Genomic DNA, 23,689 nt, shown 5'->3' with positions numbered 1-23,689 from the left:
ATGGCTTTCCAGTAAGCTGCTTGCAAATGCTATCAAAAGCCCTCTGTTTGAGTCAAAAAAGTATACATAAGTGAAGAAAACAACACCAACTTCTAGTACCTGAAATTGCTCTTTAAAGATCTGCTGGCAACAAATATGGCATAAATTAAACAGAAGAAATCAAATTAATTGAAATTTTTGGTGCCATTTCAATTCTTGGATACATGTAAAGAAAACACAAGCAAAATTCTGTTTAAGACACGTAGATACAACTTGTACGTTGTATATAATTCAGTTTCAAGGCAGTTGTCTTATTCTTATTTTCAGCTTGTTTGTAACAGAGCTGTGCTAAACATTTTTGAGAAAACTTCAGCTTTGCTTGGTTTTACACTCCAGGTAACTTCCTGAAGAGATAGGAAAAAGGAAGTTGGGCAGGAAACAAAAGTAATTGATTTTATGTTCCAATAACGGTACAGGCTTTTGGGTGCACTGTAGCAGTATTTGTTTTGGGGTGGGGAAGAGGAATTCTTTAAGCATTCAATATGGTTGGGTTTTTCTTTCATATTAAAAGGCAAAAATATAGGCAAACCATAGTAACAAATCCATAAAGCAGACCTTGATCAACTGTAAACAACAGAACAAAACACTTTTTAAATCACTGTTTTGCAACTAAGTTTTCTCCACATAGTGAAACTGAGAAGCAGTTTACTACTCAATCTCCAATAAACAGCATTTGACAAGCCCTATATGTTTGTAAAACAGGTTTAAAGCACAAGGTGAAGGTCTACTTTGTACTCATTAGCATTTTGAATCTTAAACAAGCTACTGAAACCAAGTAAGCTATTGTGAAACCACAGCAATATGGTTTCACACAGGATCATGTTCTGCAAACAGTGAGTGTTCAAGTACTTCCATTGGAATACATACACAAAATCAACCTAGACTTAATTTATTGGTGCATCTTTCAATTAGTTTGATCACTTAGGAGGATGAAATTACCATCTTTGTTCCAGTGGCACAGTGTTGAGTGTACTGTTTACAGTGGGAGTTAAGAAAATACCTGGTATGTAATTACTCTGTGGTTCAATTCCAGCTGGAAAGTTAGTGTTTTCGGGAATGGAATGAGTATAGTCATCGAGAGGCGGAAGCTCGGTTAGGATCTCAGTGTGCCGTGGCACTAGTACGGGAGGCAAGACTAGAAAAGCAAAATTCAAAGCGTTAGTAAGACCCTCAAAATATACGCCAAGAGGAAAAAAAAAACCCAAACAAACAAACAAAAAAAACCAAAACCATCTTCATACATTTTGAAATTCTCTCAGTACTACTAATACTGCTATTGTATTGCTAGTTCCTAGAAGAATCAGATTCCTGAGGTATCTCTTGAGTGAGACTATTCCACATTAGTAAAGGTTCAGTCCAGACCGTACTTAACCAGCTAGAAACTGCTAGTGGTACTGGAAGTATTTATCAGGGGTATTCAACACATTTGTAAAGATTTTTCAGTATTTTTACTATTAAAAGCTTCTCAAAAGCTGCATCTCTAAGAATCTTCTGGCAAAAAAAAGCATCATCTTTCTCTATTTTTCATTTAAAACATTATGCTGAACAAATACGTACAGATGCTGCTATAGAAAGTCAGAATTCTTCCTACCTGGCGTCTCCACTCTCTGGTAGTGGTAAGGGTTCACACAGACTTCATCCTTTTTAAGATTAAAAGCATATTCACAGTTTTCAATTGCTTTAAGTTCATGGTGACTGTGAAGATCTGGCCAGCGCCACAAACGACAGTAAATAACATGCGGTAATCCTTTACGGTGAGATACCTGTAGGCGGCCATCAAGAGATCTATAGGGGAAAGATTTGGATAAGTATTTACAGACTGCATGCTGCCTTTTAAATCACTCAAGCAACAGCGTACACGCATGGGATGGCTAGTTTGTTTATTCTCAGAATTCAGTGGAATGGCACTGTTAGCAACATTTATATATATTCTTGATAGGCTTCAAATGTGATAAAAATGATGGTATCAAGCAGTGCCTTTAACTTATTTTTGAGCTGCTCAAATTATTGCCAGTGAATTTAGAGTTCATTAAAAGCCACTTTACCTCCAATGAAGTATTTAGGATGATTGTTTCATACTTATGTTTTTAAAATGCAGAAGACAGTTGTTTAAAAAATATAGTCACACACTTAATAGTCCCTTTGCACTGCTAAACCTCAAGGTTTTGCTGTGGCATGGATATTTTATGGGTTTAAGCATAAGAATTCCCACAGGACTGCAAATAAGCCTATAAGCAGTCAGCTGCTCAAGTGATCCACGTGGCAGTATAACTGTAATACAAAAGTGTGAATACACATCTTGTAAGGGCTGGACAGTTTATCTTCTTGACTTCATCTGCCTTGCTACCAGCTGAAAACATTCTGCTAGTTTTAAAGACAGACTGCATATGCTTACACAAATGCAGATGTTTATGATTGTTATGGGATGGGAGACAAACCTCAGTACACAAATCAATTAATGTGACCAAAAAAAAAAAAAAAGACTGAAAAAAAAAAGACCGTGTTTATAATTTGCCCACCATTAACTACTGAAGAATTTACAAACGATTCTTTAGTAGCTCATATCTGAGCCAATTAGCAAGATTTAACTGAAAGCTTGTGGCATACAAAGCACTTACACTTACACTTTGTAAGATTAGGTCTGAAGAATTAAATATCCCAACTTCATTAATATAAATACCAAATCACATTAGAGCTTGCATTTAACAAGTCTTCCTATTCTTTCAACAGCACTGGTGTGAAAGAGGAATATTCCAGGATTAGAGTTTCATTGGTCAAAACATCAGCTGAGAACACTCAGAGATCTACACTGGCAAGCAAATGTTTTAAAATGCTATACCATGAGAGGCCTAGGAAGCATTTTAGTCTATTTTTTACAGCTAAAGCATCCCCTTACAGACCCTCCAAAGCCAATCCCTCCCACAAGATTTCTATGATGCAAGAGAGGGTGGAATATTCACCTGGTTTGTTCAGAGAAGCTGTAAAGGCCTGTTGTATCCCACTGATCTATCGTGTTTGGTGTACTCAGTCCCCAAATTTCAGAGCAAGTGCTGTGCATAAATTGAAAACAAAAACAAAAAATTGATATGAATATGGAACATGGTTATTCAAAACACCATGATGTCAAACATGGAAAAACGTACAGAATACTTCCTTTCACATAGAAGATAGAGCACTGTTAGACCTGCATTTGAATTGACATCTCATGCTATATTTTCTATATGAAGGAGGCTATCAAAATGGAACACATGATTCAAGGTAAATGATAATGTTTTTAAAAGGTGAACAAGTTCTCTGTTTTTTAAGTAGTCAATACAGTTGTAATGTTCCTTAAAACAGGCAAAACTTCCTCAGCCTAGCTCTTAACAAAATTTGATTTTAAAGGGTAGTTTCTGGGTTGTTTTTTGTTTGTTTGTTTTTAAACATAAGCTTCTCTAAGACTTCAAACAAAGGCCACGTGTATCTGAAACCAAACACAATCTAACTTTCAGTACATCCACTTCAGCATTAATCTAATTTCTCCATGCACATACTAATTTGCTGCTTTTCCCAAAACAGTAGAATTCAGACTCTGAAGAAAAGCACATTGTAGCTGACACTTCTCAAAGTTTCCTATACTCTCGTGATTAAAGAACCAGTTATTATTTTCCACTGTATACAAAACAGAGTGTTTAACGGAGTTTTACAGTATAGTATTTTAAAACTTAACCATAGAATAACAAATCTTAATTGCTAAATCAAGCAGGAGGAGAGACAACTAAATCTTGACCAAACTGGTTGAATGACAAGATCACAACAGGAAAGAAAAAGGAGCCTCAGGGCATAAACACAAACTAAAAGCAGCAGTAGATTCAGACAAAGCAAGAAAACAGCACGGGCTTGTAAATGGACAGCATATTTTCAGAAGCAGAAATTAAGCTCAGCTCTATCATAGACTTGCTCTGTGACCACTGAAGACGGACAGTTTATTTTACATAAGTAACACAACTCAGAAAGAAAGATAATTTGGTTCACAAGCAACTTAGAATTCCACTCCCTACTTACAAAACCTGAAGTTTGGCTGTTACATTACCTTTAACAGCTCCAAAAAGTCAAAACAAAAAGAATGCAAGTTCACCCAACTCCTGGTTTAAAATACAGGTTTTGCTATTTAAATTTAAGCTACTAAGCTTAGCTCATAGACTCACAAATTTGGATTGAGTGGTCAAGGGAAGAAAAATGTAGCAGGTATTCTCAATTTCGCACCCCTACACAGTGAAAATTAATTAGTGTTATGAAACTTTTTTTTAATAAAAAGTAAGAGCTACCAAAAAAGGGACTGAATGGTTCTTGTCCCCTTCCCACCCTGTCCCACGTGCTTCATTTCTAATGCCATCACAGGGAGGCTGAAGTGTTCATCCAACTGAGCAGCAACCCAAAGCAATTAACTGGCTGTCTGACCATAGAACGTGGCTGAAAATTAACATTTTGAAAGTTATTTTTCAACCAGATCAGTTTTTCTGTTCACTGCACTACAAAGCAGGACTGAGAGCATCATTTTTGGCAACAGCCAAAAACATTAAATAAAATATACCTTTTGACATTTTACTGATTAAAGACAGAGGTAAAATCTTGCAGCAGATGACTTTTTGTCTAGAAGGGAGCTGCAGAGAGGACCATTCTCTGACATACATCCAGCTCTTCAAAGAAGTCAACTGTCCTGGACAAGATACATCCATCTCAGACACAGGCAGCATCGCGGCTCTCCGGAAACCAAGTGGGCAGAAGAAGAATACTGACCATCAGTAGAGCCTGCAAACCTCTCTTCTTCATATTCCTGAGATGCCTCCAGGACATTGGGCTGCCAGAAGCTGCTTAAAGTCTGAAATAGTTGCTCTGAAGACACACGGGGCAGCTTGTGGGACACCACCCCGCACTGAACCGTGTCCTTAAATACATACTGCTACTGCTGGGAAGACAGATCATCATGCACATTAAATTAGAAGAACAATCAGCAGACACAAAGCCTGCTGCATATTAATTGGCACAGTCAGCTCCAACAGCTTACTACTTTTTAAAAATGGATCCTTTGTACAAAGCTGTGTTCCAAAGCTGAGACTCCACATTCCCAAAATTGTGGGGCGCATCACTGGTGTGAGCATGACATGCCACGTGTTTGCTCCACAACACACACAAAAGTAAAATTTCCTAGTCCTTGAGCATGCACAGTGAACAGAAACAGTATTTTATATTGCTAACCTCTTTATAAATATTCAAATTATCAAAGCTGACAGCATATTCCATAACCTACGAAGACACAAAGAGGATCCTGACAGATACGATGGAGCCATAGGTCACAATGAAACTCAGGACACCATGGAGGGAGGGCAGGCCAGGAAGGACAGGAAAAGTGATCAGTTAGAGCAAAATTGCTCCAATACATGACGTTGTCTTCCAGGATGTACGTCTGCTTAGAGCTGGGATTAATATCAGTGTTTTACTGGTTCATCTACACTAGGACTATCCACCAGCTCCAATAATCCACAATCAAACACTGAAGAGTCTGCAGGAAATCATCCTGTGTGATCAATAAAGTCAGCTCAACACAGCTTTTACTGTTCACTAGATGAAACATTTTAGAAAATAAAGTGGTCTCCCCACTCTCCAGCTCACTTTAAAGCCTAAACCATGCAAGACTGTCCTACCACTTCACCCAGACAATAAACTAGGGCTCTTAATATTCACACACAGGCACGCCAAATCTGAATTAAATTCCTCACAACCATAAAAAGCGTATTTCATACACAGCACTTCCATGAAAAGCCACAGTGTGTTCATTCATACGCAAGCAATAGCCTGACAGAGGGAAGGCAGGCACTCCTATGCATCCCAGAAAGGTTGTGGCTGGAAAGAAGGTGACTGCATTCTGAAAGATGTTTAGACAACCACTAAAACCATCTAAAAGGGAGACAAGGAGGCATAAACATAGTAATGCAGAATTACTGCCCCAAAATAAATAGGAAGCATTCTCTTCTAAACCTACCTTTCTGAAGTGTCCCAAATCCCTTGTAATAAAAAAAGTCCTTCTGCGCCTTAGCCCATAAAGAATTCGGAACCATCAAGGACTAAGATCTGTACTCAGATGTTACATCTTGTCTGGAAACAATCCCAGGCCCTGGAACATGATCATATACACTAGAAAGCAGCTAGAACATTCTCCAGCCATACAGGATTTTTTGTTTTGTTTTGAACTCACTGTATACTGCAGCACTGGTAAGGCATCATTGTTTCCAAAATATAATTTGGCTCCTGCATCCAAGCTCTACTTAAATCTTTCCTGCGTAGACAGCACTTAAATATACTCAAAAATACAAGCTTAAAGCTATTATACTTCCTCCCACCAGAGCAGACACTTTCATTCCAAGGAGTATTTTCATTGCTGTTCTCAAAACAATTGGTCTGTTGACAGAAATGAAGACAGCTATACAAAAGCTAATATTTTTATCTTTTCAACACTAGCTTGGATTAGCAAATCACCATGTTCTGTGGCCTCTAGGACTCCCAGAGCAAGCCTGCTTGAATACTAGATTGCTGCTTTTGCAGACCCCACAAAAAAAGCGAATTTATAAGGGACTTCAGGGATATAAAGCATCAAATTGGCTCAATTTCCCAGGTGTTTTGATATCCTAACAAAACTTTCCTAGAGAAGAAATGTTCAAAGTATACTTGCAAGGAATAACAATTACTTTTTGCAACCCAGGGATTTTTAAGGAAAAGTTGAAGTCTAGCAGACATCTAGATAAGCTGCTACTCTGCAATCCCTATGTTGGGATTGACCAGAGGACTAATGTAGTAAAGAAAGGGTCAGATAAATTATTAATGTATGGAATCAAAGCTGACTCCATCAGAGCTTTTCCATAAGTGCAAATGGTTGCGGGAGTTGGCGTTTCAACCTGATTTTTTTATCTGCTTATAAGGAGCAGCATCTCGGATGATATTGTATAATTCTGGCAAGAAGAATTTTTAATGTGGCAATCAGCATGCAACAGCACATGGCATGCCTTCACTTCTTCCATTTTATCATTTCCTTTCACAGGAAAATCTGAGTTCCAAAAAACCCTACTCTGGGCAAGAAATTACCTTAACAGCAAAGAGCTGTAGCAATGCTTCATAATTTTGAGACCAAGTGCCAAAACTGCCTTTCTTGAGTAAGAAAGAAAATAGTGACACACGCAAGAAAAATGTGGACGCAGGAAAAACCTAAATATCAAAGATAACCAAAAAGTATTTGTATTGTCTAGGCTACATATCACAAATGATGTTATCAGCATCAGTGAAAATTGTCTTCGTGGAATAATAATATCTAAAAGTCTACTACAAAACTGGACTATCAAGTCCCAGTTTAAATACAGATGAATTATTGAGGTACTCATGAAGAACAAATATGGACAAACTCATAAGTAAGCAATATGATTGCTTGTTTTAATGTATTATATCCCCATTAGAGGAATCAAAGTCCCTATTGAAACCTGTAATAACCAAATATAAACTACATGGATTGAAAGAGTCTAAAGTAACATGCTATAGTCACATTGAAGAGTCCAAAAATACAAATGGAATCATCTCAACTGGAACACACAGCCTAAAAACTAATTCTTGTATTTGTGAAGGATGCTGACCCATCCAGATGAAAATAAGGAACAGGAAAAGGCTGAACAGGATAAAATGACCATTGCCAACCAACATATTAATGTTAAATCTGTGACAGTACAACCTCATCTTACTGAATACAGAAAATCCTGGCTTGCAGTGACAGTAATTCTGAATTAAAAACTTCAGTAGCTGGAGATGCAGCTACACAGAACGATCCACAGTCCCCTCACTGATGTCCAGATGCCAATTAATAAAGCCACCTCAGGCTGGTACTCAACCTAGACCATTTATTACAATTAAGTTCAGCACAGTTAAAAGGCAGATGTACGGATTTGCAGATCCAAGCACATATATGCAAGTACTATCCAAACAATCATGGCACTGCACACACTCCAAGACATCCCTGTATTTTCTCCAAGTGCATCTGCCAAAAAGAAGATAAAAAGCAGGGATAAAGGCGGTAGGTCTCATTAATAATACTCAATTTTAGAGACGCTGTTTTATTGGAGGCTGTAGTCAAAAGAACCCGAAGCCAGCAGAGTTTTAAACAGTACGCTATGTGTACCAAAACTGTCACACACATGCTTAGGCTGATATTTATATATTACAGGTTGTTGCTAATATGAATTTGTTACCAGTTTTTACCAAGACAGAATGAACAAAGTAACTATCCTGCCACTAACACTAGTTACAGTATTGGCAACGCTGCACGCTCCAGGTATTTTTTGTACTAAATTAAGTGCTTGCAACAAGTATGCCATCAAATGAAAGTAAGCAGAACCACTTCAAAGATATACGAAGTACCAGAAACTCTAGACAGAAGTTGTTAAATATTGTCACAATTCATATATAACTGTGATTCCACTTTCTTCTCTAAAGTCTTACAAAGTAGAACAGCTCTAAAGGAGCTAAAAGGCACAGAGTTCGGTTGACAGCCTCCTCTTTACCTCAAGTGGCACCACTAGAAAGATGACAACTAAAACCCAAAACACAATTATCATCATGCTAGTCAAAGCCCATATTATACAGGAATCATTACAGAACAGTCTTGGACATTTAACTTACTTATTTGTGAAGTATTACACTGAATCCCTAACATTTTTCATGAATCTTTCATATCTTTCAGAATCTACAGCTACTAACAAGTTTGCAAGTCCACGCTCAAGGCAATCTTCTCCATTTGTTTGTCTCCTGCATCACGAGCCTTTCTTCAAATGAGTCTAATTTGTCTGCCCCTACATTTTCTGAGGCATTTGGAAAAGTAACTTCAGCAAACTATGATAGCACCCCATTTATCAGTTTTAAAGTAGGAGATGAGAATGAAAGTTAGTTTTCAAATTCTAGAACTCTCTTCTCTACAGATGTGAGCCTGAATTTTTTTATCACTCTTGTTTCCACTCAAAGAATAAACAAGAAAAACACAGACTTATACCAGCTTAACATTTATAGGACTTACTACCTATAAGGCAGAAAAAAGTTGCAGAATTTGCTTCAAGAGCTACACCAAGCTATCCAAAATTGAGTTAGAGCAGTAAAAATGGTCACTAGATTTAGGGAATCCCATTTTCTCATTAAAAAAAATAAGAAAATGCCATTGCTTTAGCATTGCACATGGCTCCTTCTGTAAAATTTGTCTGAGAAAACAGGATAAAGTCTGCAAATTGAAGAACTGTACCTTGCGTACTAACTTTTTTTTTCCCCCCAAATCTTGCTATGTAAGATGTTAGATCCAAGACCTCACACAGCAACATATGGAACAGGAACCCAAGGCAGGAACACCTCTATATTGCCTTAGGCTATGTTTCATCACCAGTGTAGCTAGATTTAAGTTACACTCCTGTGAAGACACTGCCCATTACACTCCACTGATACTAACTTTGAGAAAAGGAGCAACTAATTGATGCATGAAAGAACAGAGTCCTTCCTCTCATATCAATTATCTTCTTCCCTGATGCAACTGGGGTTCAAGAACCCATAAAGCTGGGAGGGAGATACACCAAACCTTTGGAACTAGCTCAGAGAGGGTCTCAAAGACAACAGTAATAGAAAAAAAAATATTTGAAAAGCTTAGATGTAATATAGATGAAATGAAGCCAACAATTTTAAAAGTTCATTGGCTTACATATAGTATTATATTCAGTAGAGATGACAGTTCCTACCAAATCTGCCTGATCATGGTTTCCTTAATTCTGGATTTCAAATGAAAATACATGCAGCTGCTTTTATAGTCTGACTTGACAGTCCTTCCTATATACTGGCAATTAGCATTTCTCCCTGTTACAGCCTAAAATGTCTCTGCACCAGCCAGTAGCAATGCTAATCATATTACCTGTCTTTACAAACAGCACCTCAGTTAGCTATATAGTCAGTTGTATAAACAAAAGCTTACTGGAAAATTTAGTTTTGCCAGCCTAAGTGTCTCGATTACTGAAATATTTTTTCCCCCCATGCTGGGGTTGGCAAGGAAAAGGTTACTTGCACTATGCTCACCTAGAAAACATTAATGAGATCTGCAACAACAATGCAAATGTTAAGCTACTTTCATATCTACCCTACTCCTCTTTGAACCTCAACAACATTTTGCATCCCTGCAGAACTGACCTATCGATTTACTCACATTTCCATCATCCCATATTACAGTGACAAAATGTCAGTTACTCACTTAAATGCACACAACCAGGCATGCACATTCATCAAATCGCATGGCTCAAAGCTACAGCAGTTCTTTCCTGCTTGTGAATTATGTGAACACAGAGGTCCTGATCTCATTTTCTTGCAACAGAAAACGTAAAGATTCAGTAATTCAGGATGAAATAATTTTTCTTCTAAGCACTTACTAGAGGGGTGAGCTAATATCGTAACCAACGCCAAATAAAAAGCACAAGTGTGAATTCTTAAAAACTCATCTTTAAGAGGAACTGGACAAGGCTCTTCCATTAAGACCATTATGTGATAAACGCTGGGGTAGAAAAGCAAACCCCTAGAAAATTTCCATTAAAGGGCAGTATTAGCAACCAGAGTAAATGAATATTTACACGTTTAAGCACAGGTGGGCAGTTAGCTTGCTAAAAGATTCTCCCATTCTTCAAAGGAGAAACAGAGCCTGTAAAAAATAAGAAACGGATATTAAGTAATGTCTAAAAGAGCCCTGGACTCCAAAAAAGAAAGCTCTCACAGAACTGAAAGCCCAGGTTTCTCTCTCAGCACAAACTCAAAAAAACAACAGTAAAACTGGTAGCTGGGACACTCAGCTCCCACAATTGTGAGTGCTTTCCCAAGTCTCTCAAACCACTTAGAGATTTAGCAGCACAGAAATACTTTCGGGACTGAGACATAAAAGGCGTGCAACACAGCTCAGCCTCACTCAAGACTCAGCAGGGAGCTGGTCACAAGTCTTATGGAGAGAGACTGAAGACAGGAGCGTGCAAAAGCCACCTATGGAAATCATCAGCTAAGAGCTTTGCTGGAAAACTTGCCCTACTCTCAACATAACACCACAGCTTTCAGCAGCTGCAGTTTGTATCTCACAAACTCTGAAACACTCTTACTGGAAATAGGATGAACCACAAGATAGATTTATTCTTCCCCTCAATCATATGTTCAAAAAAAGCCATCAAAAACAGTGACACTCTCATGAGACCCCCCCTGCAGTGCTGGGTCCAATTCTGGGGTCCTCAGCACAGGACTGCGGGAAAGCAAAGACATGGGAAAGCAAGATGGGCAGTTCCAGGCACCTGGATGATAAAGGAAGATCAATACTAACATCACCATCTGAACGGTCAAAGAAATAGTACTAACATAATTAGATCACAGCAAAATATAAAGGGTCTTGGACAGATCGTGCTGAAGTACGTTTCTCATAATTGTAAAGAGTGATAGCCCAGACTCGTAAGAATGGTATCTTGGGCTGGATGACTGCCCAAAAGTGCATGGGATATGTGAATGTCCTTGGGCCTGGTCTGTGAATGAGTGTGAACATAACTGAAACAAAGATAACATCAGTGTGGGGTGTTTTCAATAAAAATTATTGGAAAAACATCTTATGTAACATCTTAGTCCAGGCCCGTATCTGTAAATCCTATAAATTGTCGATGGCTAATAAAGAGAGTCTCAGCCCGGCTCTGCGCTCCTTCCTGAACAAGACCTCTGCATGTGTGTGCATCTTTGTCCGCGTCCCAGTGTGCATCGTTCCTCATCGCCGCAAGTGGTGCCCTGTGTGAGTATGTGACCCCTGGAGGCTCTTCATCGAGCAGTGTGTTTGGCAGCGACCACGCAATTCAACGGGTGAGTAAATTTTATTTGTGGCCACATTAATCCCTGGGGTATAGATAGGGACAAGAAGTCCTCGTTGAATGAGAGATCTGCGGGATTGCGTTAGTATGGGGCAATCCGCTTCTCAGAAACATATATTGTATTTGCAGGTTTTACTGCAGCTATTACGTTCTTCTGGGTATCGTATTTCTGAGAAGCAGATCACTTAGCTCCCGGTATGGGTGAGACAGAATTGCACTTGGCTTCCGAGTGAGGGGACATTTGACAGTAAAATTTGGAAACAGGTTGGAGAACATCTACACACACAAAACAATTCAGGTTTTACAGTCCCTGATGGTTTGCATGTAACTTGGCGATTTGTTGCAGTTGGCAGAGCAAATAACACAAAGGCAAACAGGGGAGAATGGACAGGAAAACACAAATAAGGAGGTTGCTAATGATTGGAGTCTTGAGAGCACTGACAGCACTCATCCTTTTGAGTCAGGCTCTGTAGATCTCAAAAAAGGGTCAGTTTTATATCCATCATTAACGACATCCCAGCTGTGTAAAAATACGGCAGAAATTTGTGAGGAGCTGGGTCAGGAGTCTAGAACTCTGCCCTCAGCACCTCCTTTGCCTGATTTTAATGATACTTTTACAGCACCCAGTAACCCCTTCGTGACTAAGACAGCGGAACACAAAGGGGTGATGCAAAAATGCTGTGAAAAGGCTATGGAGCACGGCGATTTTTCTTTCTCCTTTTCAGTTACTTACAAACCACAACAACCACCAGAACATGAGGAAATACCTGCTACTGTGTGTTGCCTTTCTGAAAATCAAGCAACTTATCAGGAATGTGAGTTGTTTTATTGGTGGTTAGTTATTTCTTTGTGATATTGTTTGTAGAAGTGCACTGTAAGCCTTCTCCCTCCTCCTCCCACTCGCGCTGCAAGCTGCTCTGTACTTCCCCCTCCTCCCTCCCTCTTCTCATGGTTTTTACTTACGAGATAGGGTCAAGAACTACTGTTTTCAGTCGTGTTCCTAAAAAAAAAAGTATTGGGAGGTGTTTTAGAACATAGGAAAGCACTTGGAAATATGAGGAAGGAAGATCTTGTGAATTATTATAACCAATGGTGGCTGCCGTGTAAGACAGATGAATGGGAAAAGTGGCCAGAAAATAGAACCTTGAAGAATAACACTTTGTTGCAAATAATGTTGTTTTTAAAGTGAGAAGAGCAGGGCAAAAATAAAACTTTACAAGAGATCATTAAATCATTTCAGACAGTTTTACAGGTGGAACAGTTTGAACGTCAACAAGCTGGGAGAGAATTAACTAATAAAACTCAAGTCATAGAAAACTTGTTGAAGATTTTTTCCTCATTAACCTGTTTTCTTTGTAGATATCTGTATAAGCATATTACAGTTTTAATAAGTCTTTGCCTGTTACATGGTACAGTAAGTTCACAAACTTAAATCATGAGAATCCACGGACTCAAAATGTGATAATACAGAAGACCATGAATAATTTAGCTCTTTGCTGCACGAATGCGGTGGTGAGATTTTGTGTGTGACAGCTGTTACTTTTCTAGCATGCTAGCTTTATTCCAACATCCAGACTTGTGCAACTCTGTGATAGGCTGTGTCTCATCTTGGTATACTAAATTTGGCTTTTTTCTATGCACACCAGATAAAGAATCCTGTTTTGGGGATAACAGTTATAGCATACCAGATGAGACACTAATAAAAGCCCTGCCCAGTTAAGCTTGCTACGGCGGCTGAGGGGGGGGGGGTGCCAATAGGGCTCCAGCGCGCAGTGACCTGTTTTGTCAGGGAGACCCAGAGGTACCTCCACTTGGCTAAGCAGTAAGTGGTTCAAAGGTACAATGCAAAAACTGAGATATTGTCTTGAAAAAGTATAATTGTGATCCATTTGCATATTTGAACTTGGTATTTTGTTTTCATATCTGAGCTCAATATTTTAATTTACATATTTCTATTTGGCACCAAAAGAATTTTGTTTGGGAAGATAATTACAAAAGGGGAACCGGTTCCACTGCTAAAATACCACCTCGCTCCCCCTTAGGATGCATCCTTACACATTAAAGTAACCTTTTGGGGAAATACTCTGATAAAAGAAAACTTGAAATGATATTGTACTCAAAAATGGCTTGAATGTGCAATTCTGGGTTTTAGTGCTACATTGCAATTAATGTTGTTCTGCAGAACTTTGGAAAAAATGGGATGAAGTACAGTACTGTAAGTTAATTTGCTCTTATTGTTTGCTAATAATTTTGAGACCAGAAAAGAATTTAAGTTGTTAAACTCTGATTCGCATTGAATCTATGTACGAGTTGGAGGTATGGGAACTAAAACTAAATGCTATGATGGATGTGAACTTGAAAGAGGTTGTATTTAAAAGTTGCTAGAATGTGAGCTGATTTGGATCTAGAAAAAAAAAATAATGGATGGTTAAGGTGCTATTTACTGATATCTTTAAGAAACTGCAAACGGTAAATGGGGCTGAAGAATGTAACTACTGCATACAGATTGTATTATGGCTGGAATGAAATGGGAAAATGCAAAAGCAAAATATCCCAGGCCTGTGCTATACAGCTTGAACATGAATTTCAGGCCTGTGTTAAGCTGCAAGACAAACTCAGCTCATTGTAACCAAGGATTTTTGCCAGGGCAAGGCAGCTCCCACAAAGTACCAGCAATTACACCACCAGCGTGGCCTCGTGTCCTGGTTTTGCTAAAAAACAAGTTTCTCTTTGGGTGAATTTGCCTGAGTCATTCAGACTCTGGAAATGAATCAAATGATGGTGAACCCATATCAGCATCAGTTCCTGGTTGTAAGAAAGTCACTAGAAAGACTACCCGTGCAGCAGATGATGGCACAGGGCCAACATCAACCCAAGGGGCATCATCAGCGCAGGGAGGAGATGAAGTGACCACCACTCGGTCCCTTTCTCCAGGTGAGCTGAGAGATCTGTGAAAAGACTCTTGTCGTCGTGAAGGCGAGAATATTTTAACCTGGCTGCTCCGATGCTGGGACAATGGGGCAGAAACAACTGAATTGGAAGGTGGTGAAGCCAGGCGGCTGGGATCTCTATCAAAAGATTCCACCATTGATAGGGCAATTTCAAGAGAGTCTAATGCCACTACTCTCTGGACCCGACTCCTGGCAGCTATGAAAGTAAGATTTCCCTACAAGGGAGACTGTATATCCAAGTTAGGTAAATAGAATACTATGGAGAGAGGTATTCAGTTCCTGAGAGAATTAGCTGTGCAAGAGATCATCTATTTTGGACCAAACAGCCAAGAGGGGACAGACCCAGATAGAATCAATTGTACACAACCTCTGTGGCACAGATTTGTACAAAGCGCACCACCTGCATATGCTAAGTCATTGGCAGGAATGGTCTGGTCATCTGGAGGCGTACAAGATATTACTGAAGCGACTGAGCAACTCCGAGACTTTGAGGACAGCCTTGCTGGCTCTCTACGGGCTTGTGTCTCTGCTGTGCAGAAAGTGTGTGAAAAATCTGATGACCAGTTTGAAAAGCTGTTGCAAGAAATCAAAGAACTCAGAGAAGACACGTACCATTCACGACCTGCACGAACCTATGATTCAGCTATTAGGAAAAGGCGTTTCCAAACTCAAGAGAGAAGACAGAGGCAGCCCACAAAAAGAGGTTGACTGTGGTTCTTCCTACAAGAGCAGGGAGAAAACATGAATAAGTGGCATGGAAGACCTACCTCAGAACTTCAAGAACGAGTACGTGAGATTACAGTATGTTTGGGATTGGAAGGGACCTCAAAAGATCATCTAGTCCAATCCCCCTGCTGGAGCAGGAACGCCTAGGTGAGGTCACACAGGAACATGTCCAGGTGGGTTTAGAATGTCTCCAGAGAAGGAGACTCCACAACCTCCCTGGGCAGCCTGTTCCAGTGCTCTGTCACCCTCACTGAGAAGAAGTTTTTTCTCAAGTTTCAGTGGAACCTCTTGTGTTCCAGCTTGATCCCATTACCCCTTGTCCTATCATTGTTTGCCACCGAGAAGAGCCTAGCTCCATCCTCATGACACTCACCCTTTATATATTCATAAGCATTAATAAGGTCACCCCTCAGTCTCCTCTTCTCCAAACTAAAGAGACCCAGCTCCCTCAGCCTTTCCTCATAAGGGAGGTGCTCCACTCCCTTAATCATCTTTGTTGCCCTACGCTGGACTCTCTCCAGCAGTTCCCTGTCCTTCTGGAACTGAGGGGCCCAGAACTGGACACAATATTCCAGATGTGGTCTCACCAGGGCGGAGTAGAGGGGAAGGAGGACCTCTCTCTATCTACTAACCACCCCCATTGTAATACAGACCAGGATGCCATTGGCCTTCCTGGCCACAAGGGCACAGGGCTGGCTCATGGTCATCCTGTTGTCCACCAGGACACCCAGGTCCCTTTCCCCTACACTGCTCTCTAATATGTAATTTCCCTACCTATACTGGAACCTGGGGTTGTTCCTGCCCAGATGCAGGACTCTACACTTTCCCTTGTTTAATTTCATCAGGTTATTCCCCACCCAACTCTCCAGCCTGTCCAGCTCTCTGGATGGCAGCACAGCCTTCTGGCGTGTCAGCCACTCCTCCCAGTTTGGTGTCATCAGCAAACTTGCTAATAGTACACTCTACTCCCTCGTCCAAATCGTTAATGAATATATTGAATAATATTGGCCCCAGTACTGACCCCTGAGGCACTCCACTAGATACTGGCCTCCAACTAGACTCCGCACCATTGACTACCACTCTCTGGCTTCTCTCCTTAAGCCAGTTTGCAACCCACCTCACTACTCTGTTGTCTAGACCACACCTCCTCAACTTAGCTGTGAGGATGCTGTGGGAGACTGTGTCAAAGGCTTTACTGAAGTCAAGGTAGACCACATCCACCACTCTGCCATCATCCATCCACCTTGTTACATTCTCATAAAAGGCCATGAGGTTGGTCAAGCATGACTTCCCCTTGGTAAAGCCATGCTGACTGCCCCTAATAACCCTCTTATCCTTGATATGCCTTGAGATGGCACCAAGGATAAGCTGTTCCATTACTTTCCCAGGGACAGAGGTGAGGCTGACCGGTCTGTAATTACCCAGGTCCTCCTTCTTGCCCTTTTTGAAGACTAGAGTGACATTTGCTTTCCTCCAATCCTCGGGCACCTCCCCTGTTTCCCAAGACTTGGCAAAGATGTTGGAGAGTGGTCCAGCAATGACTTCAGCAAGCTCCCTCAGCACCCACGGATGCATCCCATCTGGACCCATGGATTTATGGATAAAAGGAAAAACTCCTAGGAAGGTGGCTGCTCCAGTTTACAAAAAGAGCAGAAGAGATTCTGATGCTCTTGAAGGAACCTCTAATTCACACCCAGAGACTGTGCAAAACAGAAATTAGAGGTGCCCTGCCTCCAACCAGGTGGAGGAAAGGGATAACAGAGTTTATTGGACTGTACTAATATGATGGCCTGGTACAACACACCCCCAGGAGTACAAAGCTTTAGTGGACACTGGTGCTCAGTGCACAATAATTCCTTCTAATTATAAAGGAACGCAATCCATCAATATTGTTGGAGTGACTGGGGGATCCCAGGAACTGACTGTTGTAGAGGCTGAAATGAGCCTAACTGGAAAAAACTGGCAAAAGCATCCCATTGTGACTGGTCCAGATGCTCCGTGCATCCTTGGCATAGACTACCTCAGGGAAGGGTATTTTAAAGACCCAAAAGGGTATAGGTGGGCATTTGGTAGAGCAGCTGTGGACACTGAGAAAATTGAACAGCTGTCTGATTTGCCTGGTCTTTCAGATAACCCTTCTGTTGTAGGACTGCTGATAGTTGACGACAGTGCATCGCCGGCAATATCGCACCAACCGAGACTCTTTGATTCCTATCCAGAAGTTGATCCGTCAATTGGAAAGCCAGGGTGTGATCAGTAAGACTCGCTCACCTTTTAACAGCCCAATCTGGCCAGTGCGTAAGTCTAGTGACGAGTGGAGACTAACTGTAGACTATCGTGGCCTGAATGAAGTTACGCCACCACTGAGTGCTGCTGTGCCTGACATGCTAGAACTGCAATTTGAACTGGAGTCAAAGGCAGCTAAGTGGTATGCTACAATTGACATTGCTAATGCATTTTTCTCCATTCCTGTAACAGCAGAGTACAGGCCGCAGTTTGCTTTCACCTGGAGAGGCATCCAGTACACGTGGAATCGCTTGCCCCAGGGGTGGAAACACAGTCCTACCATCTGCCATGGACTGATCCAGACCACGCTGGAGCAAGGTAAAGCTCCAGAACACTTGCAATATATTGATGACATCATCGTATGGGGTGACACAGCGAAAGAAGTCTTCGAGAAAGGTGAGAGAATAATTCAGATTCTTTTGGATTCTGGTTTTGCCATAAAACGAAGCAAGGTCAAGGGACCTGCACGAGAGATCCAGTTTTTAGGAATAAAATGGCAAGATGGCCGTCGTCAGATCCCCATGGATGTGATCAACAAAACTGCAGCAATGTCTCCACTTAATAATAAAAAGGAGACACAGACTTTCTTGGGCATTGCAGGCTTTTGGAGAATGCATATCCCTGACTACAGCCAGATTGGGACTCCTCTCTTTAGAGTGACTCGTAAAAAGAACCAATTTGAGTGGGGCCCTGAACAACGACAAGCCTTTGAACAAATTAAGCGTGAGATAACTCATGCGGTGGCCCTTGGACCAGTTCGGACTGGACTAGATGTTAAAAATGTGCTCTACACCGCAGCCGGAGATAATGAACTTACCTGGAGCCTCTGGCAGAAAGCACCAGGAGAAACCCGAGGTCGACCTTTAGGTTTTTGGAGTCGAGGATACAAAGGATCTGAGACCAACTATACTCCAACTGAAAAAGAGATACTAGCAGCATACGAAGGAGTTCGAGCTGCTTCAGAAGTGATCGGTACTGAAGCACAGCTCCTCCTGGCACCTCGACTGCCAGTGCTGAGCTGGATGTTCAAGGGATGGTTCCCTCTCCACATCATGCAACCAAAGTTACATGGAGTAAATGGATTGCACTGATCACGCAACGAGCTCGAATTGAAAGTCCCAATTGGCCAGGGATCTTAGAAGTGATTACAGACTGGCTAGAAAGCAAAGACTTTGGGATGTCTCCAGATGAGGAGGAAGCTCGGATCAGCTGACTAAAGCCAGCTCGGCCGGAGCCAAGAGAGAAATCTCGAAGCTACAGAGGTAAGAGAGGGTAAAGAGAGGGGTTCCTGGTTGCGTTTTCGATTCCGCTACCTGGGAGTCCCCGGCAGCCCTTGCAGAACCGGCTGACGTGGCGTGACCATTACCACGGTGACGGAAGTCACACCCCTCCCCCTTGCTTTGAAAAAGCCTCTGGGCGCTGGAAGGTGAAGTGCTTGTGAGGCAGGTGAGCACTACCCACACGGTGTTCCAGCAGCGACTGGGGCTGCTCGTGCAGTAGGGCTCAGAGGTTCTGTCACTCCTCGCTGTTAGACCTCTCACTTGTTGCTGGTGACACAGACTGGGGTGTGGCAGGGCAAGTAGACTGGACACAACTAGCTCTTGTAGGTGAGTTTGTCCGGGGTTTCATTTTGTTTTCTTGTCCCCAATTTAACTAAGGGTAGCAATGGTTTCTAGAAAAAGGAAAGCTGTTGCTGCCGTTAATACAAAGAGTGTGTCTACACAGACACTACCTGCCAAGAAGGATGCAGCCACCCAGGCTTCTGGCTGCGCAGAGTGTCTGTGCCTGGCATTAGTATCGGAGAATGGTATGGGAGGCACCTGTGTACGATGTGACCAGGTGAATGACTTACTGTGCCTAGTGGCAGAGCTTAAGGAAGAGGTGGAGAGACTAAGGAGCATTAGGGAGAGTGAAGAAGAAATAGACTGGTGGAGTCAGGCTCTTTTGACTCCTAAGGGTGTGCAACAGGAGACGGCAAAGCCTTGTCCCTCCTACCATAAGGCGGATACAGCAGATCTAATTGATGGGGGGGAATGGAAACAAGTCCCTGATCGGAGAGGTAAAAGAACCCTCTCTCGAACCCCATCACCACCCTTGGTGCCCCTAACAAATAGATATGAGGCCCTGGACCCTGAAAATCAGGCAGAGGACAGCCAAGAAGATCCACCTGGAGAGCCCCCTGGATGGACCTCATCAACAAAAAGAATCACAACTGCAGCTGTAAGAGAAAAAAAAAAAAGAAGAGTGGTAGTAGTTGGCGACTCTCTTCTGAGGGGAACAGAGGGCCCTATATGTCGCCCAGACCCATCCCACAAGGAGGTCTGCTGCCTTCCTGGGGCCAGGGTGAGGGACATTAATAGAAGACTTCCTGAGCTGATTCAGCCCTCAGACTACTATCCCCTGTTAGTAGTCCAAGCTGGCAGTGAGGACATCAACAGAAGTATCAAGATAATTAAAAAGGACTTTAAAGCACTGGGTCAGTCAGTTCATGGGACGGGAGCACAAGTGATATTTGCCTCAGTTCCTGTGCTAGCTGGGATGGATAAGGAACTAAATAAAGAGAGGAGCAGAACAGTCCATCTCATCAACAGGTGGCTTAAGGATTGGTGTCACCATGAAAATTTTGGGTTTTTTGACCATGGGCCAAGCTCCGTGGTACCCAGTCTCCTCAAATCAGATGGGCTTCATCCTTCTAGGGAGAGCAAGAGGACTATAGCCCATAAGTTGGCACGGCTGATCAGGAGGGCTTTAAACTAGGTTTGAAGGGGGAAGGGATTGAAACTGGGCTCTCCAAAGATCAGCCTACGGATGGAATGCCCGAATTAAGAGGGAAATCAGCAGCCCACTTGAAGTGCATGTACACTAATGCACGCAGTATGGGCAACAAACAAGAGGAGCTGGAAGCCATCGTGCAGCAGGAAAGCTATGACATAGTTGCCATCACAGAAACATGGTGGGATGACTCATATGACTGGAGTGCCGCTATGTGTGGCTACAAGCTCTTCAGAAAAGATAGGCAGGGTAGGAGAGGTGGAGGGGTGGCTTTATATGTTAGAGAGTCACTCGACTCTCTTAAACTTGAGGTCAGCAGTGACAAGGTTGAGTGCCTGTGGACCAGAATCAGGGGGAAGTCCAACAAGGCTGACATCCTCGTGGGTGTCTGTTATAGACAACCCAACCAGGATGATGAAGGAGATGAATTATTCTACAAGCAGCTGGCAGATGTCTCAAAATCGACGGCCCTTGTTCTTGTGGGTGACTTTAACCTGCCGGATATCTGCTGGGAGCTCAATACTGCACAGAAGAGGCAGTCTAGGAAGTTCCTAGAGTGTATAGAGGACAATTTCCTTCATCAGCTGATAAATGAGCCCACCAGGGGCAAGACCCCGCTAGACCTACTGTTTACAAACAGAGAAGGGCTGGTGGGAGATGTAGTGGTTGGAGGCCGCCTGGGGCATAGCGACCATGAAATAATAGAATTTTCAATACTCAGAGATGCAGGGAGAACCATTAACAAAACCTCTACGCTAGACTTCCGGAAGGCAGATTTTTGCCTATTCAGAAGTCTAGTTCAGAGCATACCCTGGGAAACAATGCTTAAAAACAAGGGGGCCCAAGAGGGTTGGACATGCTTCAAGCAGGTGGTTTTGAGTGCACAGGAACAGGCTATACCAGTGTGCCAAAAGGCTAGCCGGCGGGGAAGACAACCGGCTTGGCTAAACAGGGAGATTCTGAATGAAATCAGAAATAAAAAGAGACTTTACCGACTGTGGAAAAAAGGGCTGGCTACTTATGAAGAATTTATGGAAATAGCTAGATCATGCGGAAAAAAGATCAGGGAAACAAAAGTGCAATTTGAAGTTAACTTGGCCAATTCTGTCAGGGATAATAAAAAGTCCTTCTTCAAATATGTTAATAACAAAAGGAGGGGCAAGGAAAACCTCCATTCTCTGTTGGACTCTGAAGGAAATATAGTTAACAAAGATGAGGAGAAAGCTGAGGTACTTAATACCAACTTTGCCTCAGTTTTTACCAGTAAGACAGGTGGCCCTCAGGACAACTCATCTCTGGAGGTGGTTGGCAGAGATAGGAAGCCAAATAGGCCCCTTGTATTCCAGGAGGAAATAGTTGGTGATTTACTGAGCCATCTGGATCCTCACAAGTCTATGGGACCAGATGGGATCCATCCTAGGGTGATGAGGGAGCTAGCAGAAGAATTTGCCAAGCCGCTCTCCATCATCTTCCAACAGTCCTGGCTCACTGGGGAGGTCCCATATGATTGGAAATTGGCCAACGTTACCCCAGTCCACAAAAAGGGCTGCAGAGCTGACCCTGGCAACTACAGGCCTGTCAGCCTGACCTCGGTGCCTGGCAGGGTTATGGAGCAGATCATCCTGAATGGAATCACACAGCACCTTCAGGATGGACAAGGGATCAGACCCAGCCAGCATGGGTTTAGGAGGGGCAGGTCCTGTCTGACCAACCTGATCTCCTTTTATGATCAGGTGACTCACCTGGTGGACGAGGGGAAAGCTGTGGATGTGGTCTATCTGGACTTCAGCAAGGCCTTTGACACTGTCTCCCATAATATACTCTTGCAAAAGCTGGTAGCCCATGGCTTGGACAAGTGTACTCTACGCTGGGTTAAGAACTGGCTGGAGGGCCGGGCCCAGAGAGTGCTGGTGAATGGGGCTGCATCCAGCTGGTGGCCAGTCACTAGTGGTGTTCCCCAGGGGTCAGTGTTGGGTCCAGTCCTGTTTAACATCTTTATTGACGATTTAGATGAGGGGATTGAGACCATCATCAGCAAATTTGCTGATGACACCAAGTTGGGGGGGGAGTGTCGACCTGCTGGAAGGCAGGAGGGCTCTGCAGAGGGATCTGGATAGACTGGAAAAATGGGCTGATTCCAATGGGATGAAGTTCAATAAGGCCAAGTGCCGGGTGCTGCACTTTGGTCACAACAACCCCCTGCAGCGCTACAGGCTGGGCGCAGAGTGGCTGGAGAGCAGTCAGACAAAAAGGGACCTGGGGGTACTAATTGACAGGAAGCTCAACATGAGCCAACAGTGTGCCCAGGTGGCCAAGAAGGCCAACGGTATCCTGTCCTGTATCAAAAACAGCGTGGTCAGCAGGACAAGGGAAGTGATCCTTCCCCTGTACTCTGCATTGGTGAGGCCACACCTGGAGTATTGTGTTCAGTTCTGGGCCCCTCAGTTCAGGAAAGACATTGAAGTGCTGGAGCGGGTCCAGAGAAGAGCAACACGACTGGTGAAGGGACTTGAACATAAGACCTATGAGGAGAGGCTGAGGGAGCTGGGGTTGTTTAGTCTAGAGAAGAGGAGGCTTAGAGGTGACCTCATCACTCTCTATAACTACCTGAAGGGAAGTTATAGCCAGGTGGGGATTGGTCTCTTCTCCCAGGCAGTTAGCAATAGGACAAAGGGGCATGGGCTTAAACTCTACCAGGGGAAATTTAGGCTGGATATTAGAAAGAAATTCTTTACAGAGAGAGTGGTCAGGCATTGGAATGGCCTGCCCAGGGAGATAGTGGACTCGCCGTCCCTAGAGGTTTTTAAACTGAGATTGGACATGGCACTTAATGCCATGATCTAGTAAACGGACTAGAGTTGGACCAAGGGTTGGACTCGATGATCTCTGAGGTCTTTTCCAACCCAGTCGATTCTGTGAAGCAATACGTGCTGAAGAAGCACCACTGTATAATAGTCTTTCAGAGACTGATAAGTAGTATTCACTGTTCAC

At 42.6% G+C, this 23,689-nt stretch overlaps 1 protein-coding gene across 6 annotated transcripts in view; it reads right to left on the bottom strand.

Moving 5' to 3' along the window:
- The window catches only part of LOC102085910 (mothers against decapentaplegic homolog 2), a 72,081-nt gene that overhangs the window by 13,213 nt on the left and 35,179 nt on the right, over window positions 1-23,689 (bottom strand). For 4 of the 6 annotated variants that reach the window (XM_065044824.1, XM_065044826.1, XM_065044825.1 and 1 more), the window contains 3 exons: window positions 3,000-3,089; window positions 1,631-1,824; window positions 1,040-1,174 (listed from right to left, as the gene is read on the bottom strand). In XM_065044824.1, the coding sequence (XP_064900896.1) occupies window positions 1,040-1,174; window positions 1,631-1,824; window positions 3,000-3,089 (419 nt within the window). Of the gene's footprint in view, window positions 1-1,039; window positions 1,175-1,630; window positions 1,825-2,999; window positions 3,090-12,926; window positions 12,964-23,689 lie in introns of all 6 variants that reach the window. The other 2 variants (XM_065044829.1, XM_065044827.1) reach the window with 2 other exon arrangements.

The sequence above is a fragment of the Columba livia genome, chromosome W (genome assembly GCF_036013475.1).
Source record: "Columba livia isolate bColLiv1 breed racing homer chromosome W, bColLiv1.pat.W.v2, whole genome shotgun sequence".
NCBI lineage: Eukaryota > Metazoa > Chordata > Aves > Columbiformes > Columbidae > Columba > Columba livia.
This window is presented reverse-complemented; position numbering and strand designations above follow the sequence as displayed.